We start from the raw sequence: 26,513 nt of genomic DNA, 5'->3' as shown, positions 1-26,513 counted from the left end.
GAGAACCAACAGGAATGCCTCTTAGGGTGATACTTAGGGTGCATCAGTAGCCATCCAGTGTCCAGGGCAAGAGAGCTAATTCCATGCGCCACTATTCCACGTTCAGACCATGGTTCCAAGTCCCACATTTTAGAAATGGCATTGACAAAGGCATGTTCATAGTAGAAGAGGTGATGGAACTGGAAATCATGTAATAATTCATTCAGGATGTGGGGGCACCCTGGCTGTGACATCTGTCACCCCATCCGTAGCCAGGGTTGATTTGGCTGACCTGGCTATCTAGGAGGTGTTCCCTTCCTCCCTCCCATGTGTATTGCTTTTGAAGCTGCAAGCTCAGTGGAAGAGGATGACCTTCCCCAGTAGGGTCCGTTCTTCGATCAAGGATATGCAAGTAGCTGTGCTCCCCTGCTATAACCTCCGAACAAGCTCTCAAGGTCCATTTACAGGAGAACACAGGATAGTCCAGCTTCCAAGACTCCAGTCGCTGATTCTTCCCCCCTCCTCCCTTCCTTCCTTCCTTTCTTCCTCCCTCCCTCCTTCTCTTCCTTTTTCCTTTCTATCAATTCTTAGTGTCTACTATGTACCAAGCAACATGAGAAGATTTGAGTACCAAAATGCATGCTTGCTCCCAACCCGCCCCCCGCCCCCCACAATGAAACTCACAGGCTGCTCTGGGAGATAGTCATATGTTCAGATAAGTTGCAAAACCACGCTTGAAGCACTATAGCAGAGATCGGCTCAAAGAGATGCTAATGAGATGCTTGTGGGATGAGGAAGGACTGAAGTCACCACAGAGATTTAGACAAGGAATTGAGACACTCAAGGATATTTGGAGAATTCCCATGCAGAAGGGAATTATTAGGCTTTTAATATATAGCTCCAGAAGACCACCAGGGAGAGGTTGGGGAGGAACTCAGGGAGGCAGATTTTGGCTTAACACAGGCAACTTTTACAACTAAAGCTCTCCAACAATGGAGTGGATGGTCTGAACTTCCCACCCCTAGAATTATGCAAGCAACAGCGGAATGGCCATCTGTAATCATATGCTATCCAGAGAAATCCTCCTTTGAGTCTCCTTTATAATTTCAAGTTTCTACAGACTTAATTCAGTTTCAGCTAAGATATTAATGGCTGATTATTGTTTAATGGCTAAAGAAACGAGTATACTTGGAACAATTTTGCACTTTAACAGGGGGTCTTAATGGGAAGAGGAGGTAGGGATCTGCCCTGATCCAAAAGAATTTCATTTAATGTCATGAGTGAAACTATTTGGAGAGAGAGCCATCCCAAAAATCCTCCACTGCCAGAGGTTATAAACTAGCAGCCAACAATCCCTGTCTGCATGGACATTCTTTTTGATTCACACTGCAGTTAAAAAACAAACTTAAATTTACTGCTAACATTTAAAAGTCTGATTTCACCTAAAAACTCAGATTTTCATCTTGTATTGAAAAATCAGATCTAGCAACACTGGGCCTGTATTTATAGCAAGATAGTGATTGTTAGAGACTGAATAACTTCCTTTTAAAAGAAGCATGTACTCTTTCCAATTCACCATGTTCCCCACTACTCCCCACTGTGACTCCAATACCCCCCACTGTGACCCCAATACCCAAGTCAAGCATCTGGTTGCCATTTGGTATGGTGCTTATGTCACTGTATTTACAGTTCTTATTCTGAAACATGCAAGAAGTCACCTGCTCTGAGGAGAGCCTTTATAACACCTTTGACATGACCTGCATTTAAATAATTCTGCTCCCCTTCCAATATAGACTGTTTTAAAGTTCCTAATTGAATATTTTTGCAGATTAGCCTCTTTGTAATTAGGGGAATTGACCCACTGTTAGATTGGCCTTGCCTAGTTTAGCTCCTCTTTAGGAAATGCATCCTTTTGCCTAAACACAATTTTCCTCTGGTCCCACAATGTTAGCCTCAGACTTGAATAGCTCACTGTGTTCTATGTAAGCACTCCAGGAAGGAACTAATTGGAATTGTGTGTAACCTGCCAACTGTTCTACATTTGAAATGGAAGGAGGTTATCATTAGCTACTTACATGGTCATTTCAGAAGCAACTGTATTATTCCTACTCTGTTGTTTCCCATTGTTTGTAATAAAACTGGGTGAGTGAGCGCAAAGGAAGGTGCTTTTAGGCAGCGTGTTTACCATTTAGAAATTAGATGCTTAAACCAGACACATTTAAACAACATCAGAAAGTGGTTTCATTTCTTTCTCTTTTCATTGTTTTTCACAGAGCTCATGCCTGGCCCATAGGAACCTCTTTTGAATCAATTCTTTAATCCTCTGCTTGGTCTTCTTTTTCATTTAAAGATATTTCTGTTTAAAGGAAGGACTCTCATATATTGTTGGTGGAAATGCAAAATGGTACAATCACTTTGGAAAACAGTTCTGACAATCTCTCAAAACATTACATATACACCTACCATGTGACCTAGCCATTCTACCTTTAGGTATTTACCCAAGGGAAAAAAAAAAAGGAATCTATGTTCTGACAGAGAATTATACACAATATTTATAAGTACTCTATTTTTAAGAGCCAAAAACTGTGAACAACTCAAATGTTCATCAACACATAAATGGATAAACAAACTGTGGTTTTCACGGAATGAATAATACTCAGCAATAAGAGGGAATAGACCATGTATAAACCTCAAAATAATTATGAATGAGTCTTAAAATAATTATGCTGAGTAAAAGAAGCCAGACCAAAAAAAGAAATACTTACCGTATGGTTCCATTTTCATAAAATTCTAGAGAATGCAAACTAATCTACAACAACAGGGAGCAGATCAGTGCTTGCATGGTGTGGGGCAGGACAGGAGGAAGAGATTACAAAGGGGCACATGGAAATTTCTGGGGGTGGTGGATGTGCTCACCATCTTGTTTGTGGTATCACCCCATGATTGTATACCTATGTCAACACGTATCAAATTATACACCTCACATGCAACTTGCTGTATGTCAATTACACCTCATTAAAACTCTTATAAGTAAATAGCTGTAAATAAAAACCTAATAGAGTAATTTAGGCATCAGAAAACACTTAATACACTTCCAGCTCTATATTATATTTTAGATGTTACATGTCACAATAAGCATTTAATAGGAAAGCAAATTCAAACTAACTCACAAGATGGAAATATCACTAACAATAATTTTGTACAAAAGTCTTAGGTAAACAGGACAAATGGTGAATATACAGATGTCTCATTTTCAGATACAGTGATTGATAAGTGATCTTTATTGAGGTCATCACAAAACTATGTGTCCACATTTCCAGAAAAAGAAAAGGAGAAAACAGAAAAAGTTTATCAAACTCTTCACTGACCTTCTTTTCTTTTTTAAAATTGAGCTATAATTCACATATCCTAAAATTCACCATTTCAAAGAGTATAATTCAGTAATGTTTAATATACTCACAAAGTTGTACAACCATAGCCACTATCTAATTCCAGTATATGTTCATCATCCTAAAAAGAAACCCTGTACCCATTAAGTGATCACGCCCCATTCCTTCCTCTCCCCAGCCCTGGCCAGTCGATTTTCTGTCTCTTTGAATTTGCTAATCTGCACTATTCACATGGAAATGAAATGGAATGGAATCATACAATATGTGACCTTTCATGTCTGGCTTCTTTCACGTGGCATCATGTTTTCAAGATTCATCCATGTCATAGCATGTGTCAGAACTTGGTTACTATTTAATGTGTAAATAATTTCCATTGTATGAATATCATATTCATCATTTGATGAATTCTTGGGTTGTTTCTACTTTTTGGCTATTATGAATAATGCTACTGTGAACATATGTGTACAAGTTTTTATGTAGACATACATTTTCAGTTCTCTTGAGTATATACCCAGGGATGAGATTTCTGGGTCTTACGGTAATTCTGTGTTTAACTTTTTGAAGAACTGCCAAACTACTTTACAAAGCAGCTGCACCAATTTACACTCCCACCAGCAATGTATGAGGCTTCTAATTTCTTCACCAACACTTGCTATTGTCCATCTCTTTTATTATAGTCATTCTAGTGAATTTGGAGTGGTTTGATTTGCCTTTCCCTAATAACTACCGATGTTGAGCATCTGTTCCTTCAGGGACCCTACTAAGCCTCAGGAAATAAACAGGATTAGATCTGACTGGTACCTGAATAAATGACCACTTTCTCCTCCCCTTATTCCCTTTCTATACCGAGATGTCATGTATTTATTCATTAAATGAGCTTATGCTGAGACTGACTCAGCCCTGGGTTAGGCACAGCCAAAAATTCTAAAGAAATAGATATGATGGTCTCTCCCATCAGGAAGCATAAATTATAATTGAGAATGAATTGACAGAAGAATCATAATAAACATGTATCTTAAAGATAACTTAAAGAATAAAGTATCTCAAAAGATTAGGTAAAAAATAATTTCCAAGTAGAAATTCCTCCCTAAAACCCTCCAATCCCTAGGCACTTCTTGTAAGAGCTGTGACCCAACATGCATGCTGCCTAAAAACACTTAGATGTACATATTGTGAGATTTCAGGGCTTTGTGAACAGATTGCATTAAATCAATATGTCCTGGTTGTGGTGTGTCCTGGTTCTCGCTGGCAAATTCACTTGACAGGGTTTTGTTACATAACTTCTACGTGTGAAGGGCTGACATTCCAGTCGGGCTGCTGGGTCAGATACTCAGGCTCTTCTGGAGGCCAAATGTGCATCCTAACAGAAACTGTACCAGGCAGAGTGGAAGCTCGTCTCCCAGAGCATCATTTCCTCCATCTGTTCCCCAGGCCTCGGGGGTTAAATTGTTTGGTTTCCGCCAGGGCCCTTCATGGATTTCTGCTGTCTTTCTTCCTAACACCCTAAGTGCGGGCCAAGCAGCCATGCAGGCATCCTCTTTTACAGAGGACTCAGCAGCAGAACTGGTAATGCTAGGACCTGACCTTAGAGAAGAGAGCTTGGCACGTGGCCTGTGTTTCCAGAGCCTTCTCTCCTTCCATTGACCTTTGAGGAAACAAGAGAAGTAGGCACAGCAGTGAGGCAGAAAACATTTTGAATCAGCAAAAACATCCAATAGCAGATTTCTGAATGTCTAGCATTCAGACTAAAAACAGAAATGAGTTTCTATAGGCTAAATTGAGTGAATAAAATACAATAAGGTTCTTCCACAATGCTTGACACTTAATAGAATGCTTGTTGAACCAACTCTGTCATCAATCACATGCCAGGAAGACATCTAAAGAAAATTAGTTAGTCCATCCTTCTACACGTAGCGATCGTATATATGCATCAACATGCATATCTAAATGCTTAATATTCATAGGACTATGGTCCTGAAAAACCATTTACCCATGACCTTAATATAGTTCAAAACTAAGGCAGTGAATACTGGGTACAAATCCCAGTTTTGCTGCATATCAGTTACAAATTACATGATCTTGGGCAAGTCATTTACACTGTCAAAAATCTCAATTTCCTTACAGTGAAGGTCATCTATACCTCTAAACAGCATTCTGTTCCGACCTTCTCTTTGTGGCACACTTAGTGCCTCCAGGTTCCTTTATTTCGGTTTTGGTTTCCTGCTTCCCAACCAGGCCAGCTCCACTTTTCTGCAAAACAGGCAAACCTGTCTAAAACAAAAATAAAATAAGCTTTTAAAAAAATCACAGTGTCGATCTCTAAATGAGTCATCTATCACAAGACATTGAGGATTCATTTCAGCAACTGAATAGTAAAGAGCATGATGGCCGAGTTCTGAGGGCGTGGCATTTGATACTTGACACACCTCCATCCCAGTTCTGATTCTGACAGCTACCAGCCATGCGATCTTGGACCAGTTAGTTAACCTCACTAAGCTTGGTTTTCTCGTTTGTCCCTTCCTATGGTGAGGTTTAAATGGCGCAAACATATACAACACTTAGCACTCAGCCTGGCACACAAAGAGGGAGCAACTGAGATCAGTTATGATTCGCTTGGCAAATATGATCTCTAAATTAGTTTCCTGGGAATGAAGGTGACATACATTCATGACATTTATTAAAGTTTGGAAGAGTCCCATATGCTAGTCCTTTAATTCCATCCTTCCTCCAATAAAAATCTCCATTTGGATAGCAATTTACACTTCCAGATCTGCTTTCACAAATACTGCATTTTTACCTCTAACTTTTAGTCTTTTTCTTTTTTTATATGCCACACAGCCTTATCCCAAGCTCCAATTTTTATACACAGAAGGATACTCAAAGAAAATGGAGCATTGGCTTTTTGTTACCATCAAACTTAAGCAAGTATTCCTAAACATTTAATGAATTAATTAGCTGGGTTTTCCCCTTAGTAAGACTAGTATAGAGGATCATTATTTTTACTTTATAAAGATTTTATTAACATGTTAATTCAACATGAGTTATGCCAACATGAAATTAACATGCAGGGCTAGAGACCCACATCTCATCTATTCCCAGAGAAGAGAGTAGTAAGTGTGCTAGAAGCCAATGTAGTTCAAACAGGAAATGCTTGACAACCGGCCACCCCTAAGCAAGACATCGATTCCCTGCTGAGTACAATTATTCCTGCATAGCACTAGGTGCTCCTACTGTATGCCCTGCAGAGACAGGAGAGCTGAAGCCACATCAAACAATTCCTGAACGTAAAGGAATGTTTTTCTAGTTGTGGACGAAAAGACAAAAGAACAACACCAGACAGTACGTAATCACATGCAATGCTATTCAGGACGGACTGTGCATGCCAGAAGGCAGTGGTTTTCAAAAATGCTAGGCACCTTGAGTTCTAAGAAATCCTTTCCTGTGCATCCAATATGTAAAAGAAACACAAGAGGATTGAAGAAGTGGAGAGCCCGTCCCCTGTGGCCCTCTGGTGGCAGAGATCACAGGTTTTAAAACTGCCGGGACAGGAGAGAGAAGTAAGGTTTGCAGGAGACAGATAGGAGGATGGCATTCTAGGTAGGAGGAACAGTAAAGACAAAGGCAAGGTGGGAATTCAAAGTAAGAATTTCTCTGCCTTCCTGGCGGACAACTAGTGAGGAGGTAGGGAATACGTGGTAAAAAGCTCCCACATGTATGCTTCTGTTTCCCAGCTTGAACTGATTTTTGAATATTTTAAGCCTGGTGGAATAGTTTACAAATGCGCTAAATCAGGGCAGATGGGAAACTTAAGGTTAACGGTCTGCAGTCAATGAAGTCATCTTGTCATTATTCTCTGTTTCAGAATCATTTCAAGTAGTCGTGAGAGGCAATGGCTTCCGACACGCCCGCAACGTGGACAGGGTCCTCTGCAGCTTCAAGATTAACGAGTCAGTCACGCTCAGTAAGTTCTCGCGGAGTTTGGGGGGTTCTGCCACCTACTTCGAGGAAGGGAATCCCTGGCCCCATCTTCCTGCAAGGCCACACAGGAAACTGCAGAGAAGGGTCTTCCCTGCAGGAAAGGCCTCCAGCAAGGGCATCGCTAGCCCCTGCGGCGCCCTTGCTGCCCTCAGGAGAGGCAGCAGGCAATTGTTTTCCAGTCCACTAGCGTTTGTACCAAGTTCAAAACTCTCAGCTGGCAGTGCCGGCCCTGGCTGGTTAGGGCTTACAAAGCTTGATGTTCCTTAACAAGGTATTAGAGACTCTCAAGCACAAGAGGGAAAAATCAATGGTCTACATTTATTAATTCTGAATAAACTAAAAGCCAAACTGTTAGGCTTGCATGTGTAGATTCTCAAATTTTGTCCAATCTGTATGATTCTTGCTTTGGAGTTGCCAAAAAACTCTCATCAGGGTGAATACCTGACCTGAAATACAGGAATATGGAAGTAAAACTAAGTGCGTTTCATGAGAAAAAAGAATTATCATAACACTGGCACATTCCCAAGACATTTGTAGCAGGCAAGTTCTTAATTTAAAGACATGTGATTCAGATCGCTGTCCAGGAAAGATGGGGGAGACGGATTATGGGAAGACAGATGGCCAGGAGCCTTGCTTATTTACATCTGGCATTCATCACACAGATACTTACTGGTTCAGTATCTGCAGCGATAAACAGTAATAATATACTGTATTTTCTATAGTGCTGTGACCTTTTAAATACCTCACATCTTTTTGCCACAACAGTCAGAGAGATAGAAAAAGCAAAGAGGATGGAGAGCATACTCACGTTTATTGACTAACCATTCACACTAGTTTTGTCCTCCTGATAGCTAAGGAGTAGCTACTATCCTGTTTTTAGAAAAGAACCATTGAAGGTATGCCTTTTTCCCTCTTTAGCATCGTAAAACCCACTTGAATATTTTAACACAGATGTACAATGGCTTCTTTACAAACACCTGGAATTTCTGAATTTGGAATAATTCCAAAGATTTGAAACATTCAGTTATTTTTTTCTTGGTACTTGGAAACACCCTCACGTATCCAAAAAGTACATGCTATTTGAAAACATTTTGAAGTATCTCCAAGAAGTCACTGTATGAAAGTTGGACGTGAGCCTTCTACAGAGTCCTTTCTTTTTCACCCCTTTGATTTGCAATGTCATTCAAGTCCACCTTCCCTTCCTCCTTAACCAGAATCTTAAATCTAAGATCAGAAACTCCTGAGGGTTAAACTCAGAAGACATCAACACCTTCCAAAGAAGGCTTTCCAGACAAGGAAGCCTTTGGACCCAACCCCTCTCTGAACATGAATGGACATGGGGTGTAGCATTGCCCTTGCTTGAAAAGATATGCAGAGATGCTGTAGTAAGATAACAAAAAATGCAATTACTATGGATTTGTCGAGTGACATTTTGAATGCATATTTTCCAGCTTCTCCATGAAACTATTTCTTGGAAAACTAGCTTCTCTTCCTTTCTTAATATAAACTTGCAAACACCTGCAGAGGCTCTCCACCTGATTCATAATCAAAAAGAAATAAAGGCTGTTGGAGTAGGGATTTAGCTTAAACCACAAACCTAACTGTGCTTCCAACACAAGTTTAGAAAAAAGAAAGGCAGTGATTCAACCATATTATATGCTGCAAGTAACACTCCTGAACTCAAACAGTTATTAAAAATATACTAGCTAAGGGGAAAATATCGGAATTTGAAAAAAAAAATTGTCTTTCATTTATTAATTCATCTGTTCATTTACAGTCAGTAAATAATATGAACAAGAAACTATGGAGGACAGAAAAGATAAATAAATTTTAAATGCAACATATTCAATTCTACATTTTTCTATCAACCTTATGAATGTAAGTATCTCATTGAGTTGTCCCCATAAAATATATTCTAGATTCTTTTACTTTTCCCATTCTCCTTTCCCACCTCTACATGCAAGTTTTAAAATGCTGTTTTCATTTTTATAGTATATACTTCCTCTTTCAAGATTTTTTCCTAAATACTGTATTACATTTTATAACAAAAAAAGAGAATAGAAGTGCCCTTATTAATCATAAAAAGACTAACTGAAGGCTCAATAATGAAGCTATGGCTGTTATGATATAAATCTTTGAGTTTTCAACAGTAATAATTTGTAGCAGATTATATAAAGAAAAGCAGTTAAAAATAACAAATTGAAAAATTACATTTATAGTGGGATTTATTAACATGACTTTCCAAGTCTTTGGATGAATAATAAAAAATTAAAGCTATCAAGCAGATCTATATACCTTTTTAAGAGGCTGTAAATACCCTTTAACATTATCGCACTAAGACACAAATAAAACACCAACATGTTAATGCTAAAATGTTGAAATTTTTTAAATATATTCTTAGATGGTAAACATAACCAGAAAGTAAAAAGCATAGGTTAATAACTATGTCTCTCCTACTTTCCTTTCCTTTGCTTAAAAATAAACAAATCAACCACTTAGAAATCTAAAACAATTTTGGACCAGTGTCTGATCAATATAATAGATCCAAAATTCTTCATAAAATATAATTTTAAAAACTGTGGCATGTGGCCTTGCTCAAAGGAATGAGGAGGAAACCCCCAGGTACAGGAAACAAAAAGAGAATGCAAAATCTAAGCAGGAAGCAAAGCTGTGGGGGTTGCAGGCTTGAGGGGTCTTTGGGCTATGACCTTGGTACTGATGCAGATACAGAACACCAGCAAGGCAAACAGGCAAAATCAAAGCCCCCTGTAGAAATCAGGCTCCAAGGGCTGTACCACACATTAAATGGGGAATGGAAAGCTGCTCAGTGATTCAAGAAAGCAGGCAGGGGAATAAAGGTAAGATGTTTTACCAACCACATAATACAGAAGCACCAAGTCAGGAAACTAACCCCAGAATGTGCCCATGGCCATCCTGATCCCTATGGCCCTGGCAGAGGCAGTATACATCCAGTCCAACCTATACCACTCCTGAAGCCATAACCCCCTCTGAAGATAGGCTCACAGCACCAAGTGATAAATCATATGATGATAGATGACAGTAAAAGGGGAACAAGCAAGAAGACTAGAGAGCAATTTGAAAGAGAATGTAAAATAAACACAAAGTGTGTGAAAACAAGAAAACATCTCAAATAAACAATCTAACCTCACACCTAAAGAGACTAGAAAAATAAGAACAAACAAAACCCAAAGTTGTTAGAAGGAAAGAAATAAAGATCAGAGTGGGAATAAACAAAATAGAGAATTAAAAAGCAATAGAAAAAATTAATGAAAATAAGAGCTGGTTCTTTGAAAAGATAGACAAAATTGATAAACTTTTAGCCAAACTCATCAAGAAAAAAAGAGAGAGGATCCAAATAAATAAAATCCAGAAATGAAAGAGAAGTTACAACTGACACCAGAGAAATACAAATGATTATAAGCGATTACTACAAATAATTATATGCCAATAAAATGGACAACCTACAAGAAATGGACAAATTCCTGGAAATGTGCAGTCTCCCAAGACTGAATCAGGAAGAAATAGAAAATATGAACAGACCAATAATTACCAGTAATGAAACTGAATCATTACTTTAAAAAACTTCCACCAAATAAAAATCTAGGGCCACATAGTTTCACAAGGAAATTTCTACCAAACTTCAAAGAAGAGTTAAAATCTATCCTTCTCAAACTATAGCCCCTCCGCAAAAAAAAAGATGAAGGAATGCTTCTGAACTCATTCTACAAGGCCAACATCACCCCAATACCAAAATCAGACAAAGATACCACTAAAAATAATTATAGATCAATATCACTAATGAACACAATTGCAAACACCCTCAATAAAATATTAGCAAACTGAATTCAACAATATATTAAAAGGATCATACACCATGATCAAGTAGGATTTATCCCAGGAGTGCAAGGATGATTCAATATCTACAAATCAACCAACATAATACATCCATTAACAAATTGAAGAATAAAAACTATATGATCATCTCAATAGATGCAGAAAAAACTTTTGACAAAATTCAACATCCTTTTATGATACAAACTCTCCAGAAAGTGGGCATAGAGGGAACATACTTCAACATAACAAAGGCCATGTATGACACACCCACAGGCAACATCATAATCAATGGTGCAAAGCTGAAAGCATTTTCTGTAAGATCAGGAACAAGAATCAAGGATCCCACTCCTGCCACTTTTATTCAACATGGAATTTGAAATCATAGCCACAACAATCAAAAAAGAAAAAAAAAATAAAAGGAATCCAAACTGGAAAGGAAGAAGTAAAACTGTCACTGTTTGCATATGATATGGTTCTACACATAGAAAATTCTAAAGACGCTGCCAAAAACCATTTGAACTAAAATGAGTTCAGAAAGGTTGTAGGATACAAAAGCAATATACAGAAATATGTTGTATTTCCAAGTGCTAATTATGAACTAACATAAAGAGAAATTAAGAAAACAATCACATGTACCATCATATCAAAAAGGAATAAAATACCTAAGAATAAATCTGATCAAAGAGGGGAAAGATGTGTACTCTGAAAACTGTAAGAGATTGATGAAAGAAATTGAAGATGACAAAACAAATGGAAAAATATTTTGTGCTCATGGGTTGGAAGAATCAATATTGTTAAAATGACTAAACTACCCAAGGCAGTCTACAGATCCAGTGCAATCCCCATCAAAACACCAATGGCATTTATCACAGAACTAGAACAAATAACTCTAAAACTTGTATGGAAACACAAAATACCCCAAATAAATAGCCAAAGCAATCTTGAGAAGGAAGAACAAAGTTAGAGTTGTTACACTCCCTGATTTCAAGCTATACTACAAAGCTACAGTAATCAAAGAAGTATGGTGCTGGCATGAAAACAAACACATAGATCAATGGAACAGAATGGAGAGCCCAGAAATAAGCATGTGCTTATATGGTCAGTTAGTCTACAACAGAGTAGTCAAGAGTATATAATGGGGAAATACAGCCTCCTCAATAAGTTATGTTGGGAAAACTGTACTGCTATGTGCAATAGAATCAATCTGGACCACTTTGTCACACCATATGCAAAAGTAAACTCAAAAATGGATTAAAGACTTAAATGTAAGGCTGGAAACCGTAAAACTAGAAGAAAACATAGGCAGTATGCTGTTTGACATCTGTCTTAGCAATATTTTTTTGGATCTGTCTCCTCAGGCAAGAGAAACAAAAGTAAAAATAAACAAATGGGACTACACCAAATCCACACAGCAAAGAAAACTATCAACAAAAGGAAAGGCCACCTACTGAGCTGGAGAAGATATTTGCAAACTAGATAACCAATAAGGGATTCATATTCAAAATACACAAAGAACTCATACAAGTCAACATGAAGAAATTAAACAACCCAGTTAAAAAATGGGCAGAGAATCTGAGTAGACATTTTTCCAAAGAAGACGTACAGGAGGCCAGCAGGCACATGAAAAGATGCTGAACATCACTAATCATCAGGGAAATGTAGATCAAAACCACAAGGAGATACCACCTCACACCTGTCAGTCAGAATGGCTGTCATCAAAAGATAACAAAGTGTTGGCAAGAATGTGGCGAAAGGGAACCCTTGTGCAATGTTGGTGAGAATGTAAATTGGTGCAGCCACTGTGGAGGATAGTATGGAGATTCCTCAAAAATTTAAAAATGGAACTACTATATTATCTCTAGCAATTCCACTTCTGAGTATTTACCTGAGGAAAACAAAAACACGCATTTGAAAAGATAGGTGCATGCCAATGTTCACCGTGGCATTATTTACAATAGCCAAGGTGTGGAAGCAACTTGTGTCCATCTATAGATGAATGGATAAAGAAGATGTGATATTTATATATATGTATGTATACATATATATATGAATATTTCTCAGCCATAAAAAAGTGAAATCTTGCCATTTGTGACAATGTGGATGATCTAGACTGTAAGTGAAATAAGTCAGAGAAAGACAAATACCATAGTTATATGTGGAATCTAAAAAATATAATAAACAACCAAAGCAAAATGAAAACTGACTTCTAGATGCAGAGAAAAAAATGGGTGGTTACCAGAGAGAAGGGAGGTTGGGGCATGAAATAAGTGAAGGGTATTAAGAAATACAAACCTCCAGTTATAAAATAAATAAGCCACAGGGATGTAGTATACAGCATAAGGAATATGATTAATAATATTGTGATGACTATGTGGGAATAGATGGATACTAGATTTATCACAGTGCTCATTTCATAGTGTATGCAAATTCAAACCACTGTGTAGTATACCTGAAACTAACACAATATTGTATATCAATTAATTTCAATTAAAAAATGAAATAAAGTGTGTTAACAAGTCAAACAGACCAAGGGGGAAGAACATTCAACTAAGGCACATTTGTAAAGATCCTAGTGTAAATTTTAGAACAGAAAAATTTTATTCACTGAAATATAACTTAATGGATAGGTTAAGCAGTGTGATTAGACACAGATGAAAATGAAATGCGTAAACTAGAAGAGAGATATGAGGAAATCCTACTCCTCAACCAAAACACCAGACCCAGATTTTTTTCATCTAAGTTTCACCAGACTTGGAGGGACAGATGACTCATATCTGAAACATACTCTTCCAGAGAAAAGAAATAGAGTGTTTTAACTCATTTCATGAAAATTATATAATCTTGATTTTTAAAAAACTGGACAAGAAACTAGTAGTAGAGAATATTGGAAATCAACTTCTTTGATGACAAACATATAAGTAAAATACTGGTAAACAAAATCCAGCAATGTATTTAAAAAGGACCAGGATAAGTGACACAATTTTAAAGAATGAGAGGGAATTTGCTTCTCACGTAGCAAAATTTTTTGATGCCAAGATATTAAAATTCATTATCCATTCCAGATTTTAAAAATACATAATTTAGAAAACTAGGACTAGGTTAAGACTTCTTTAACATAATAAAGAATACATATAGATATTTGAATTCAAAACTCAGCATCGGTAAATCACTAAACAGAGGTGTTCTCTTTACAGTTAGGAAGAAAAAAGCAGCACAACGCAGTTCACCATTATTATTTAACATCCATCTGAAAGGTCTAGCAGCACTGTCCAGTAGGACTTTCTGTGGTGGTGAAAGTGATCTCAAATGGTAGACAGTATGGTAGCCACAAGCCACATATGGCTTATTGGGGACTTGAAGTGTGGCTAGTGCAGTTGAGGAACTGAATTTTTAAATTCATTTAATTTTAATTAATTTGAATGTCAGTAGCCACCTGTGGATGGTGACTCCTGTATTAGACAGTTGTAATAGGTGTTACAGTAATGCAGGAACACTAAGGAGAGATATAAGTACAGGAAAAAGGAGCCAAATATTATCACTTTAAAATGATGGTTGTGTCATCCTGAAAAACTAAAGAGAATCAACAGACTACTATACTAATAAGAAGGTTATGAAACTGGATGATTTCAAAATAAATACCTCCCTTATAATAATCAGTAGCTTTGCCAAAATCCAGCAATGACCAATTAGAAAACATCACAGGAAAAACAGAGCAGCAACCTATAAAAGCTAGTAAGAACTAATTTATCCAAGTTTGTAAAGACATATAGGGAGAAAGTTACACAGCTCTGTGAGGGAAGTGAAGAAAGCGTAAGTAAATAGAGAGGCAGTATAGGCTTATGGCATAGAACATACATTGGAACCAAACCACCCAGGAAAAGAACCCCGGTGCTGTCTTAAAGCTTTGTGACCATGGCAAGTTACTTAACATCTCCAAGCCTCAATTTCTCTGTCTGTAAAATGAGTATGGCAAGAATAGCACCTCTGTGGTGGACTGTTATGATGTTTCAATGTAAGATTAAGATTTAGAGCTCAGAACAGGGCCGAGCATGCAGCAAGCGGTTGATCAGTGTTGGCTGCTAATATTAATTTATTTTTATCATTATAACTATTATTCAATGGAGCAGCAACTGAGGATCGTAAAAACATCGGTTGTCTTCAAATTAATGTTTACTTTTACTACAATCTCAATGAAAAGTCCAATGGGGCTCTTGAAGTTAACAAAATAATTCTAAAGTGCATATGGAAGAATAAACATTTAAGAATAGCCAAGAAAAATGTGGAAACTCGCCCTGGTTGATTTTAAGATGTATGAAAAAGCTGCAGTAATTGAAACGATGTATGACTGGTGCCACAAAAGGGAAACTGAACATTGGAACAGGAGAAATGAAGTCCATAAGGAGAGCCAAACACTTCTGTGAATTTAGTATAAAATAAAGTGACCTTTCTAATCGATGGGAAAAGAGTGGATTATTCAAAAAATGGTATTGAGACAATTGGCTAGCCCCGCGGAAAAACAATTCAGTTCAATTTTTATCTCACACCTTACATCTAAACAGATTCCAGATGAAAAATTTAAATGTGAACATGAAGCTACAGAAGTTTTGGAAGGAAACAAAAATAAATATTTACATAATTTTCCAGTGGAGACAGACTTTTGAAGCATAACTCTGAAAGGAGATACCACAAAGGAAAATATGAATGGTTTGAATACATATTTTTTAATTCTTTAAACCGCCCCTCTCCAAAAAGTCTAGAGGGAAACAGGAAACATGCTAAATTCTTTCTAAGACGTATAACAAAGGGTCAATAACCTTAATATATAGACAGCTCTTAAAATCAGTAGAAAAGGTGAGCACATCAATGGGTAAAAGGTATGAAAAGGAACTTTACAAGAAAAATAATGGCAAATAAGCATATGGAAGATGCTCACTGTAATCAAGGAATCGCAAGTTAAAATAATCTATCAAACTGGCAAAGATTAACAAAAATACAGTGCCCAGTATCGGCAAAGATATAGGGCAAGAAGTGTTTTCATTCATCATTGGTGAGAAGACCGCACCTCGCGGCTTTGGGGATCTCAGTTCCCAGACCAGGGATTGAACCCACCCTGGCAGGGAAAGCCCCAAATCCTAACCAGTAGGCCACCAGGGAACTCCCCAGAAAGACCATTCTTAAAATAAATCAACTGCTTTTATACGTTTTTGACCCAGAATTTCAGTTTCACCTTCCTCAAAAGGAAATGACTGAGAATGTTAACACAGACTCAGCTACAAGATGTTCCTCATAATATTGCTAATGATAGCAAAAAGCAAAAGAAGAGACAGAGAGAGGAGGGAGGAAGGAAGGGATTTGGGATGGAAGCCAGGAAGGAAGGAAGGGAGGGAGAGGAAAGAAAGAAAGCAGGGACTTCCCTGGTGGTGCAGTGGTTAAGACTCTGAGCTCCCAACACGGGGGTCCTGGATTTGATCCCTGGTCAGGGAACTAGATCCCACATGCATGCTGCAACTAACAGTTCGCACTGCATGTCGCAAATGCCTCAAATAAGACCTGGCACAATCAAATTTTAAAAAAAAAAGGAAAGAAAAGTAAACAAAACATCTAAATGGTAACATAAATGCTTAACAATAGATAATTTGTTATGTAAATTGTACTTCACCCTTAAATAATTAATATTGTGGGAAAGAAGAATAGTTACTTATGTGGGAAAAATGTTAACAGATACTGCTTCATATGTTAAAAATAAGTTGTAAGACGGTGCCTTGATGCTATTCCTGTTTTAGACAGGTACATTCATATGCAGAGAGAGAGAGAAACTTGAAAGACGCACATTCAGATGTTAACAGTAGTTACCTCTGAATGAGACCACTATTGGTTTTTACTTTCTTCTCTGTCAGTCCAAGTTTTCTAAGTTTTCTACAATTATAGGTCCCTCCCATAATAAGAAGAAAAACCACAATTATTTAAATTATAATTTTAAAAGTCATGTTAATTATTTAGGCCATGCATGCATCTTAAGTTTAGTATTTGGTTGGTCCTCCAATCACCAGGCTGAATTTACTCCTGGCCATGAAAATATCTTGGAAATCTTCACAGACTTTATTTATTCTGGCTGCACTTTTTCCTACTCCAGTATTCGGTGTATTGTGCCAAGAAAAGATCCACTTTCAATTGGAAATCCATATGTAGAGAGATTAGAATGCTAAAAAGGAGACGGTGGGGTAGGAGCTGAGAAATGATCCATTTTAACTGAGAGTAAATAAAAAATGAACATTTTTGCTAATACAATAATGAAAAACATGCTAAACTCTCCTGGTGTTGCATGGAGACTCATGAGGTATGACTATAAACAAAAGAAACTGATTTTTAACAGACTTACTAAAATTCAATTGGAAGGCCATGTGAAAAATCAGTTTCCTGATTTTATAGGCACATTTCTTTTTTGATGCAAAATTTTGTTTCTGTGCTTGATCTTCAATCTTATTCACAAGGCATGGCTCTGGTTTACTTTTGGTTCACTCTCAAAAGATAAAACATTGCCCCCTTTGAAGATATCTTTTCAAACTGAACATTAGTCATGAAAGCAGCTCTAAAAGTTCCAAAGAGGGGCTCACCTCCCAAGGGGATGAGAGACAGCGCTCACTCGAATGTAGGCGTTCCAGTGTGTTTGTTTTTAAAAATCCATCCAGTTATCTAGAAACTATACTGTATCTTAGAAAACATCTGGTCCTCGGGGCTTCTGTGGGCCCCTTAAGGAGATCACTGAAATGCACCTATGGTGGCAGATGGGGAGGAGGGCAGAGGGAAGGAGAACACAAACTTCGCAAACAAAAGCCGATTGTTTCCTTTCTCACTGGTTAGAGTGTTACATCTATCATCAAAGGTACTTGGTGCAATTTGGATGCACCCTTAGGGGCTTGATTTCAGATGAAGATGATAGAATGTCACTTTGTGCAACTTGGGATTAAGAGATATAAAGGAGAATCTCTTCTCATGATTCTTAATCAGAATCCCCCCGGAGCTTCAACCAAGTGATAGCAGCTACCACTGCTGAGCACCTAGCCAGTTGCGTTCCTGAACTAGCTCTTTTCATCCCCACAGCAGCCCAGTGAGGGAGGAGTTATTTGAACCCATTTTGCTGACAAGGAAACTGAAACTCAGAGATGAAGTGCCCAAGGTCACCCAGATGGCCAGAGGTGGAAGCACTTTGGACCCGCTTCTCTACACTGCTTCCTAAACACAGATCCCCATGGGTCCCTGGGTCCCCTGATCCCATGCCCACAATACTCTGATGTTTGCCTGATTTGGAGGTCCCAATTCCCACTGCTCCCCCTCATTGTATAGACAGGAAACCTCAGCTCAGAGAGATTTAGCTACTTGCCCAAAGTCACAGAGCATGTTAGAGAGTCAAGACTTAAACTCTGGTTCAAGAAAAAAAGCCATGGACCAGGGAACAAAAAGCCCAGGCTTTAGAAAGTCAGTGTATGCAGCTGACTGTGGGATCACAGGGCAGCCATCTCATCTGGTTCCCCAGATGGTCCTTCTTCCTTAAACTTCACAGGCTTTTCCTGTATCTGCTCATGTTTCCCTTTTGCCCCTGCTTTCAGAAGTTTGGGCTTTGCCCAGTTGTTTCTGAAAGATTGTGTTAGTCCATGTTTCTATCTTTCAGATCCAGACAAAAGTACAGATAAGTGGAAATTTACTGCAGTTTTCCTTGGTCAGACAAAAACGCCAGTAATCTGGGATGGGGTGGGGATAAAAGAGAAGTTGCCACCAGAAGTAATTAACTGGTAAAGATTTTCATTTAGGGGCCAAAGAATTTCTTCCAAGGGCAAGTTGACACAGTCCAAAGTTAACTGCAGCAGTGCCCAGTAGACAAACTTGACGTTGCCCCTGTTCTAGCAAGTGTGCAATTGCTTCCTAGTGAAAATTGTAAGCTGCTTGTGGACTCTGACACACAATGGGCTTCTTTGAAGCATGGCTGGAGGAGAGATTTGCTTGTGAACTTCCCTGAAACTGCCGTTACCCCAGCCCTGTTGTCCTGATGGGGCAAGTTGGCACCCCCTCTATTCAGCACCAGATGACTGAACTTTGGGGGTGCCTTTCCTCATATAGTACTGCTCCTTTGTCACTTCAGTAGAATAGTGGAAGAAAAAGTGGTTAACACAGAGATGGGCCAGACTTGTGGGAACCCCAGGCAGGCTAAGAACCTATGCCCCCTTCAAACTGACATTCTTTAAATATTTGCTCAACACTCATTTAGAGGAAAAGTTGGGTGCTGCTGAGGCTACTGCTATATCTCTCCTCCATGCAATTCAGCTCTGGCCCCTAATCTGCATACCACAGCAGCGTAGTGGCATCCACTGTTACTCAGGTATGTGCCTGGGGTCTCCTCCCCACCTCTTCTCTAAGTTTCTATATAGGTTTGTGTTCTTTAAGAGCAGTCAGCATTTGCCATAGTTCATGGCCACAATCTTATGGAAGCCTTTAGCCCTTTTAATAGACGTGCCCCTCAATCCCAACTCCAAAGGTAAACCCTTCCAAGCCTAATTGTGCACAGCTGAGAGCCTTCATGTGTCAGGAGGCACATACCTTGTGCATGAATCCTGAGTTGTCTCCAACCAAGTGAAAACAAAGCTTTTAAAAATATATTTCTTTTTAGCAAATTACAGCTGTCTCAAGAGCACCACTTTTCTGACCTCAGGCTTACAAATTTTTTAAAGGTTGATGCTTTGCTTAGAAGATAATTTGTAAGTTTTATAAAACGTCAACAGTCAAGAATTTTGGTCTAGATTTATTGAGAGGAGGAAATATTTTTGCAAGAGCCCTGAGCCCCATTATCTTCATTTGGTTTTCTTGCAATACCTAAATCTGTCCCTATTAACCTCAGATAGAGATAATGCCAAATACCACAACATTGTATACAGTATGATTTCAATCATGTAAAAACTAACATGCTTAGAAAAATTTCTGAAATAGTGTACCCCAAAGCATTAACAATGTTTATCACTGGAAGCTAGGATTGCCAAGGATTTTCATTCTTTTTATATACTTCTCTGTTTTTCTCAGACTTCTCACACTCACCATGTATTACTTTTATAATTACTAAAAATAACAGTAATTAGGAGCAGAAAATCATTTCTATCCTGAGAAGTCACACGAGCTGTGCTGAGGACCAGTTCTAAAAGCTGGTAAGTCCAGAGTCACAGAGGTCAAGCCTTGTGCGGGACTGGGGAATGTGTAAGCCCCCAAAAGACAGTCCAGAGACCAGTAGGGCTGCTGGCTCGCAGGGCTGCCGGCTCCCATCCCTGTGCTCCTCTGGGAATGCACTCATGGTCGCTCACCTTTTACTTTCTCTCCTTCTGGGGCCATGATATAGTCTTGGTCCTCATGTACACAATGTTCAAGGTAACCCACTTCATCTTTTTCCAAGACTGCACTCAGCTCTTTGTCTTATACTGGTATTTGCAGGTAAGGTATTCTGACTCTATAGCCTTCCCACCCACGTCAGCTCAGAGCCTCAGCAGCAATTTAAGTCCCACTTCTAGAGCGCCCCCATTTCAGTTCTAAAGCTACACCCAGAAGAGTGCCTTAGGTGCCACTACCACTAGGCAAACCTGGACCCATCAAAGCCTGCATGGAGGAATTTGCCAGGCAACACTCTCTTCCTTCAAGCTGTTACTCCCTCTCCCTCCTCTGCCCATAATTTTTTAACACCTCTGAACTTTTCTAGACATTCTACCAGTACCCTGGCTGTGAACCACCCAGGAATATCTACAGAACTCTCTACAGTGGGTCAAAGAAAGGTATAAAGCCATCGTAGACGTTATTCCAGAATGTCTAACCTTGGCACTATCAACATTTTGGGCCAGATCATTTTTTGTTGAGGGGAGAGGGATGCCTCGTGTGTTGTAGGATACTTAGCATCATCCTTGGTCTCTACTCACTAGATGCCAATAGCACTCCTCCCCCAGTGTGACAACCAAAACTGTCTCAAACATTGCCTTTCATCCCCTGAAGGACAAAACTGCCCCCATTTGAGGATCCCTGCGTGACATACACATCCAGAAATCCTTTTGGGATAGATGACTCTCTTCTTGTCACACCTACACCATGTAGCCCTGACACAACCCAGTAGATAAGCTCTGCAAGACCTCCTCAGTTTGTGCACACCCTCACATCCTGTACTTTACAGGCACCGCAGGCAATGAGCCCGGAAGTACCCCCACTTTAGTGGTAATACTTGACGTTTGTCAAGTGCTTATTAAGTGTTGAGCATTTAATCATATCATCTCATTAAATGAGGAGAGTATGAAATGAGTATTATTCCATCTTGCAGGTGAGAACTCTGGGTTCTGGATAGGGTTACATAGCCAGTAGGTAGCAAGCTGTGATGGGAATCCAGGGCCCGGGCTCTTAAAGTGCTTGTGGTTTCTACTCTAACCTGTTGCAGAGAACATGGAGGGAAACCAAAAGGCATATCCTGGATACCTAAACACACAGGAGCTGGGGAAATAATCAGGGAACTTACCTCGAACTTTCCAGGTAAGCCCAGGGAACTTACCTGGAACCTGTTGGCCCAGCTCATCACCTGATTTCAGAGTAACTAGCCCATGAGGGCTTCCAAGGAAACCTTGCAACAGCTCCAGGCCAGGGAATGGATAGACAGGTGTGGGTCATGTCTGAGGAAAGGATGGTGGCCAGCCTGATGCTGCCCATAGTAAAGGCGCCCCTCTGGCTTCAGTGGGGCATGAGAGAACATTACAGCAGACGTGTATGTTCTGAGGATTATTCCAATTTGGCTCCACCCACCTGTGCTTCACTAGTAGCTCTTCCCGTTCCGTGTTGACTCTTGTTTCTCATTGCTCTGGCTTCAGAACCATTGTTCAGCCTTTCCAAGTAACAGCCACCCTCTCCACTTTCAGATTCTCTGCTTTGTCCCTGTACGTAGAGTTTAATGTCTTCTAGCAACAAAGAAAAAGAATCCATAGGCTTGTTATCTAACCCATCTATGAAAACCTTCCAGCCCAGGGTCTGACACATAATACATGCCTAATAAATGTTAGCTTCTTTCTACTCTAAGCAATGGATCCCATTTATCTTTGCAGTAAGACCCCCACATTTGTGAATTTTCATTGCAGGAGTCCCAGTAGAGCAATCAACCACCTCCGTTCTGGCTAGGGCCCCAGAAAGCTCAAGCCAAGTTGAATTGCATCAACTTGGAGTCCTGCTGAGTATCATTTTATTTCAGGTGTTTGCACAGCTTTTTAAAAGTCTAGCTTTTTTAAAAGCTGGTTACTTTTCATGTCAGTGAAAAGGTAGAAACATTCAGTCTAACTCTAGCTTGTCTGTTCTGGCTTAATTCAGAGATGCGTTCCCCAACCAGCTGAAAATTTGGTGCTGAACAGTTATACTTGGCTCAGGGATGCCACAGAAATGCTCCCTAGACCCAGGGGACATGGGGAGAAAGAGCAGGGTGAGCTCATTCAGGCCCTAACCTCCACTATTCTGTCACAGTAGGAATGTAAACTCTACTTTGGAGCTTACATCAGCTTTTGGAGGGTTTCAACAAGCTCCCCTAGATAAGGCTAAGAGTTATTTTTCTTGTCCTTTTGGCCAGAAATAAATATTTATATCAAGAAAGGATTGCCAAGACTTGGAAAGTATTTCAGTTATTTAATCGGCCCTATGAAAGGATTCACTGTGATTGGTGTTTGAATTAGCTAATAAATTTTAATCCTGGTTTTATCCCAAATCCATTAGACAGTCACCAACTGCTGGGAAGCGTTCTGGAAACTTTTTCACCAATCTGAAAAGAATTACATTGATCCAAGATCAAAACCTGGGAATGTACACATTTGAACGTATGGTTCTGGAACATGGGTTCATTACCGTAGGTCAGGGTCTCTCAGAAGACACAGGAACCTTATCACAGAGCTTCTCAACCCTGGTCGCCTCTTGTGAAAGACAAGCCTCCTACTGTAATCCATCCTCACCCATGGAGAATCTTGACTCTTTGCCTCCATAGCTGTCAGACTCAGCTCCTGGTATACTTCAGGCTACATCATAAAACTAGCTGTGAGATTATGACAATAGAAAATGGCTAAGTAGTTTGAATTGCATCTGTGAAAAACAACAACAAAAAACACTAGCTGGGTTGACCATGTGGGAAGTCATTTCAGCAAAACCTGGGTTTGATTTCCAGCTCAGACTTTTATTAGTGGTGCAACACTAACTCAATTAACCAACTTCTCTGAGCCTCAGTTTCCCAAATTGTAAAATAATAATGATAATAATAATGTCAAATGAGACCATGGATATATAGTGTTACACCAAATCAGCATAGAATAGATATAGATACATATAGATGTGTGTGTAGATATAGATGGATGTGTGTAGGTAGAGATGTAATATGCCTGTGTGTGTGTACGTATGTACACACACACACATACACATTCACTAAAACATTTCATTTTCCCAGGAATTCCTAATGAGATCACACCGCTTCTTGGATGGGACTCAAACTCAGCCAAAACTCAGATTGGGACTTGAACCCTTGATCTCTGACTTAGGAGGGGACTTGAACCCACTGTCTTTTAATTGAAACTGCTCACCTGGTGTCAGGATCTACTGAAGCTCAGGTTCTTTTGTCTCATTGTGGAAAGAATTCCGTGTGAGGCAAAGAGGTAGGCAAAGAGTGAGTTTATTAACATGGGAGGCTTGTGAGAGATACAAGCTGGCCAGCAATGGAGCGCAGCCCCGAGAACAAAGAGGGCTACATTTTTATAATCAAGAAAACGTGGGGAGGGGAGAAGATCACCTTCTTCCTCATTCTTGGGCAGATGTCAAGGCTTACGTCTTTAGTACCTCCTTTGACCCTGTCTGGTCTAACCGGGACAGTCATGGTGCTATTTAAATCATATGTGTTATTAGCAACAGGGTGGTATATTGTACTAAAATTTGATAATTTATCTCAGGTTTTGGTATAACATCACCTTTCACCTAGTTTCTTTCCCCTTTCAGCCCTTCTTGGCTGCATGCAAAAATGCTACTCTTCAAGGACCATTAATTCCCTGACTTCATGTAACAAAGAACCTGACCACATATGTATTGTCTTGTGTTATAACTATCAGGGTTTGTGGCTTGAGTGTGCCTGGCACTTGGATGCGCCTGGTCTTCCTTCAAGATAGTGTAGATTGTTGCTAGGTTATAGGATTCTTTTCTTGAGTGGTCATTGGCTTACAATAGTCTCCCAAACTCCCTTAAAATTCCCTTTCTATCTTTAATCACCTAATGGGATTTCTAAACTATTTAATTATCCTACGCTATTCCTATCACTAATGCCTAAAAAGATGTTTGATAGAACAATGTAATCAAGCAATTAGGTATTTTGAAATTTTTAATTTTCAATTCCTCTGATTTTAAACCACACACTCATTGTCTATTTTCAAGGCTTGGATACCCGTGTAATAATGTGGGGTGACGTTTGCTAAATGTTAATTAAGTACCGAGTAACATACTTCCATGCACACTTCCTCACTCCCCACACAACCCTGTGCAGCGATGTCATCATCGCTGTTCACAGACGAGGAATTTGTCCCCAGGCACACACTAGTAAGAGGACCTGGGATCCGAACCTGCATCTGTTTGACTCTGGAGTCTACTGGTCCCTGTACTCCCTGTACTCATCCTCAGGGATGCTCAAATCCCAAGCCTGAGTGTCTGGTGGTTCAGTGTAAGGACCCTCATGGATGCCCAGATCCTGATTTAAATCAAGCTTCTGTTCAATTATCGCACGCTTGTAAGACACATGCTTTGGATTCACCTATGTCGTGGGGGTATGCCCTGAATTCGGAACTACCTTTGGTAAAAGGCAAGGAAATTTATATTTACAGATCATCTAAAAATTCCCTTAAGGTCTGGTTTCAAATCTCCACCCCTCCCTAATTTCCTCCTGGGTCCTGGCATTCATTCTCCCCGCCCACCCAGTTCTAAGGAGCAGCGTAACTGCCGCGGGTGGACAGAGGACCGGGACCCTCCATCATCCTCCGAGCGAATGATGGCCCCGTAAACGTCACCACACCACTGGCTTTGGCAGAGGCGACCATGAGGTTGGCATGGCCCCCGAGCCGGGGAGGAAGGCTTTGGGCCCTGCTTCTCAAGTGGACGTTCCAGGAAGGAGTCAGATGATCAGAGTTATGGAAACCAAATGGCCCTCCTTTGTTTAGAGAGAAAGAGAGAAAAAAAGTCACTCATTTTTGTGGTAAAGTGAAACCAGGCTCCAAACCAAACAATCACTCTCAGACCCAAAACTGCCAGCTCCCCAGAGGAGGCCCACAGCCTGGGAGGCAGTGTCAGGCCAGTGCTACAGCCTCGGCCACGTCTCCTCGGTCCTCCCAGCGAGGGTCTCCTCCGCTTCGCTCCAGAAATAGCTGGTCTCCCAGGCAGGAAAGGAAAATGAAAGGAGGGGGAAAGTGAGAAACGTCCACTTGACGTAGGCTGACTGAGCCAGCCTTGGGCTCTCGCTCCTTTCCTGCTGGGATGTAGGGAGGAGAGGAGCTGCTCGGAGGGAGCCTGGGCCCATGTATTGGCTGCGGTGCACTCCCTTCTGCACCCCCCCTCCCCCGCAGAACACAGCCAGGAGTCACAAGGCATCCTGTGGCCGTGCTGTGGCCGGCCTGTGGCTCTGTGGGCAGGCTCCGTGGGCAGGGATCTGCACTCCCAAGTATTACTAGAGCTTATGCAGCACCAAGAGAAAGAAATTATAGATTGTCATCAGCCACGCCTGTCCCAAGTTTGGTTTATCCTCTAATACAGTCCTTTCCTGGAATAGGGAGGCTCTTGGTGAGAATCCTGGAGGATCCAGTTCTAGTCCTGGCTTTGCTTCTGACTTGCTGTGCAACCAGGGGTTGCTGTGACCTCTCTGAGCCTCCATTTTGCATCTGGAAAATGAGCCCAGTGAGCCCTGCCTTGCCTTGGTTCACAAGGTCGTAGTGAGAGGAGATCAAGCATGGCTCTTATCAAGGGGTGGCGGCCAGACTGCCCGGGTGCCCATCCAGGCTCGCCCGTGTAACCCTGGGCAAGTGTCTCCATCTATGTCTGTTAAAGGAAGGGAGTAACATCCTTCCCTGATAGCACTGCTAGAAGGTTACACTGGATTATGCGATGCGTATGGTGCACTTAGAGAGCACCGACACACAACACGCCCCAGCTAGTCTCACTGTCGTTATCACCATCATAGGTGGGAAAACATCTTGAAAACAATAATGCCCAGGTCAGGTGTTGTGTGATCTGCCACTGTCCTCAAAAGCT

The 26,513-nt window shown here is 40.1% G+C and overlaps 1 protein-coding gene across 2 annotated transcripts in view; it reads left to right on the top strand.

Moving 5' to 3' along the window:
* ANTXR1 (ANTXR cell adhesion molecule 1) overlaps positions 1–26,513 on the top strand; it is a 241,284-nt gene that overhangs the window by 84,419 nt on the left and 130,352 nt on the right. For both annotated transcript variants that reach the window (XM_057741035.1, XM_057741034.1), the window contains exon 10: positions 7,231–7,329. In XM_057741035.1, coding sequence (XP_057597018.1) covers positions 7,231–7,329 — 99 coding nt within the window. The remainder of the gene's footprint in view (positions 1–7,230; positions 7,330–26,513) is intronic.

Source organism: Hippopotamus amphibius, chromosome 7, assembly GCF_030028045.1.
Source record: "Hippopotamus amphibius kiboko isolate mHipAmp2 chromosome 7, mHipAmp2.hap2, whole genome shotgun sequence".
NCBI classification, from domain to species: Eukaryota; Metazoa; Chordata; class Mammalia; order Artiodactyla; family Hippopotamidae; genus Hippopotamus; species Hippopotamus amphibius.
Note: the sequence above shows the minus strand (reverse complement) of the source record. Positions and strands in the feature narration are given on the sequence as shown.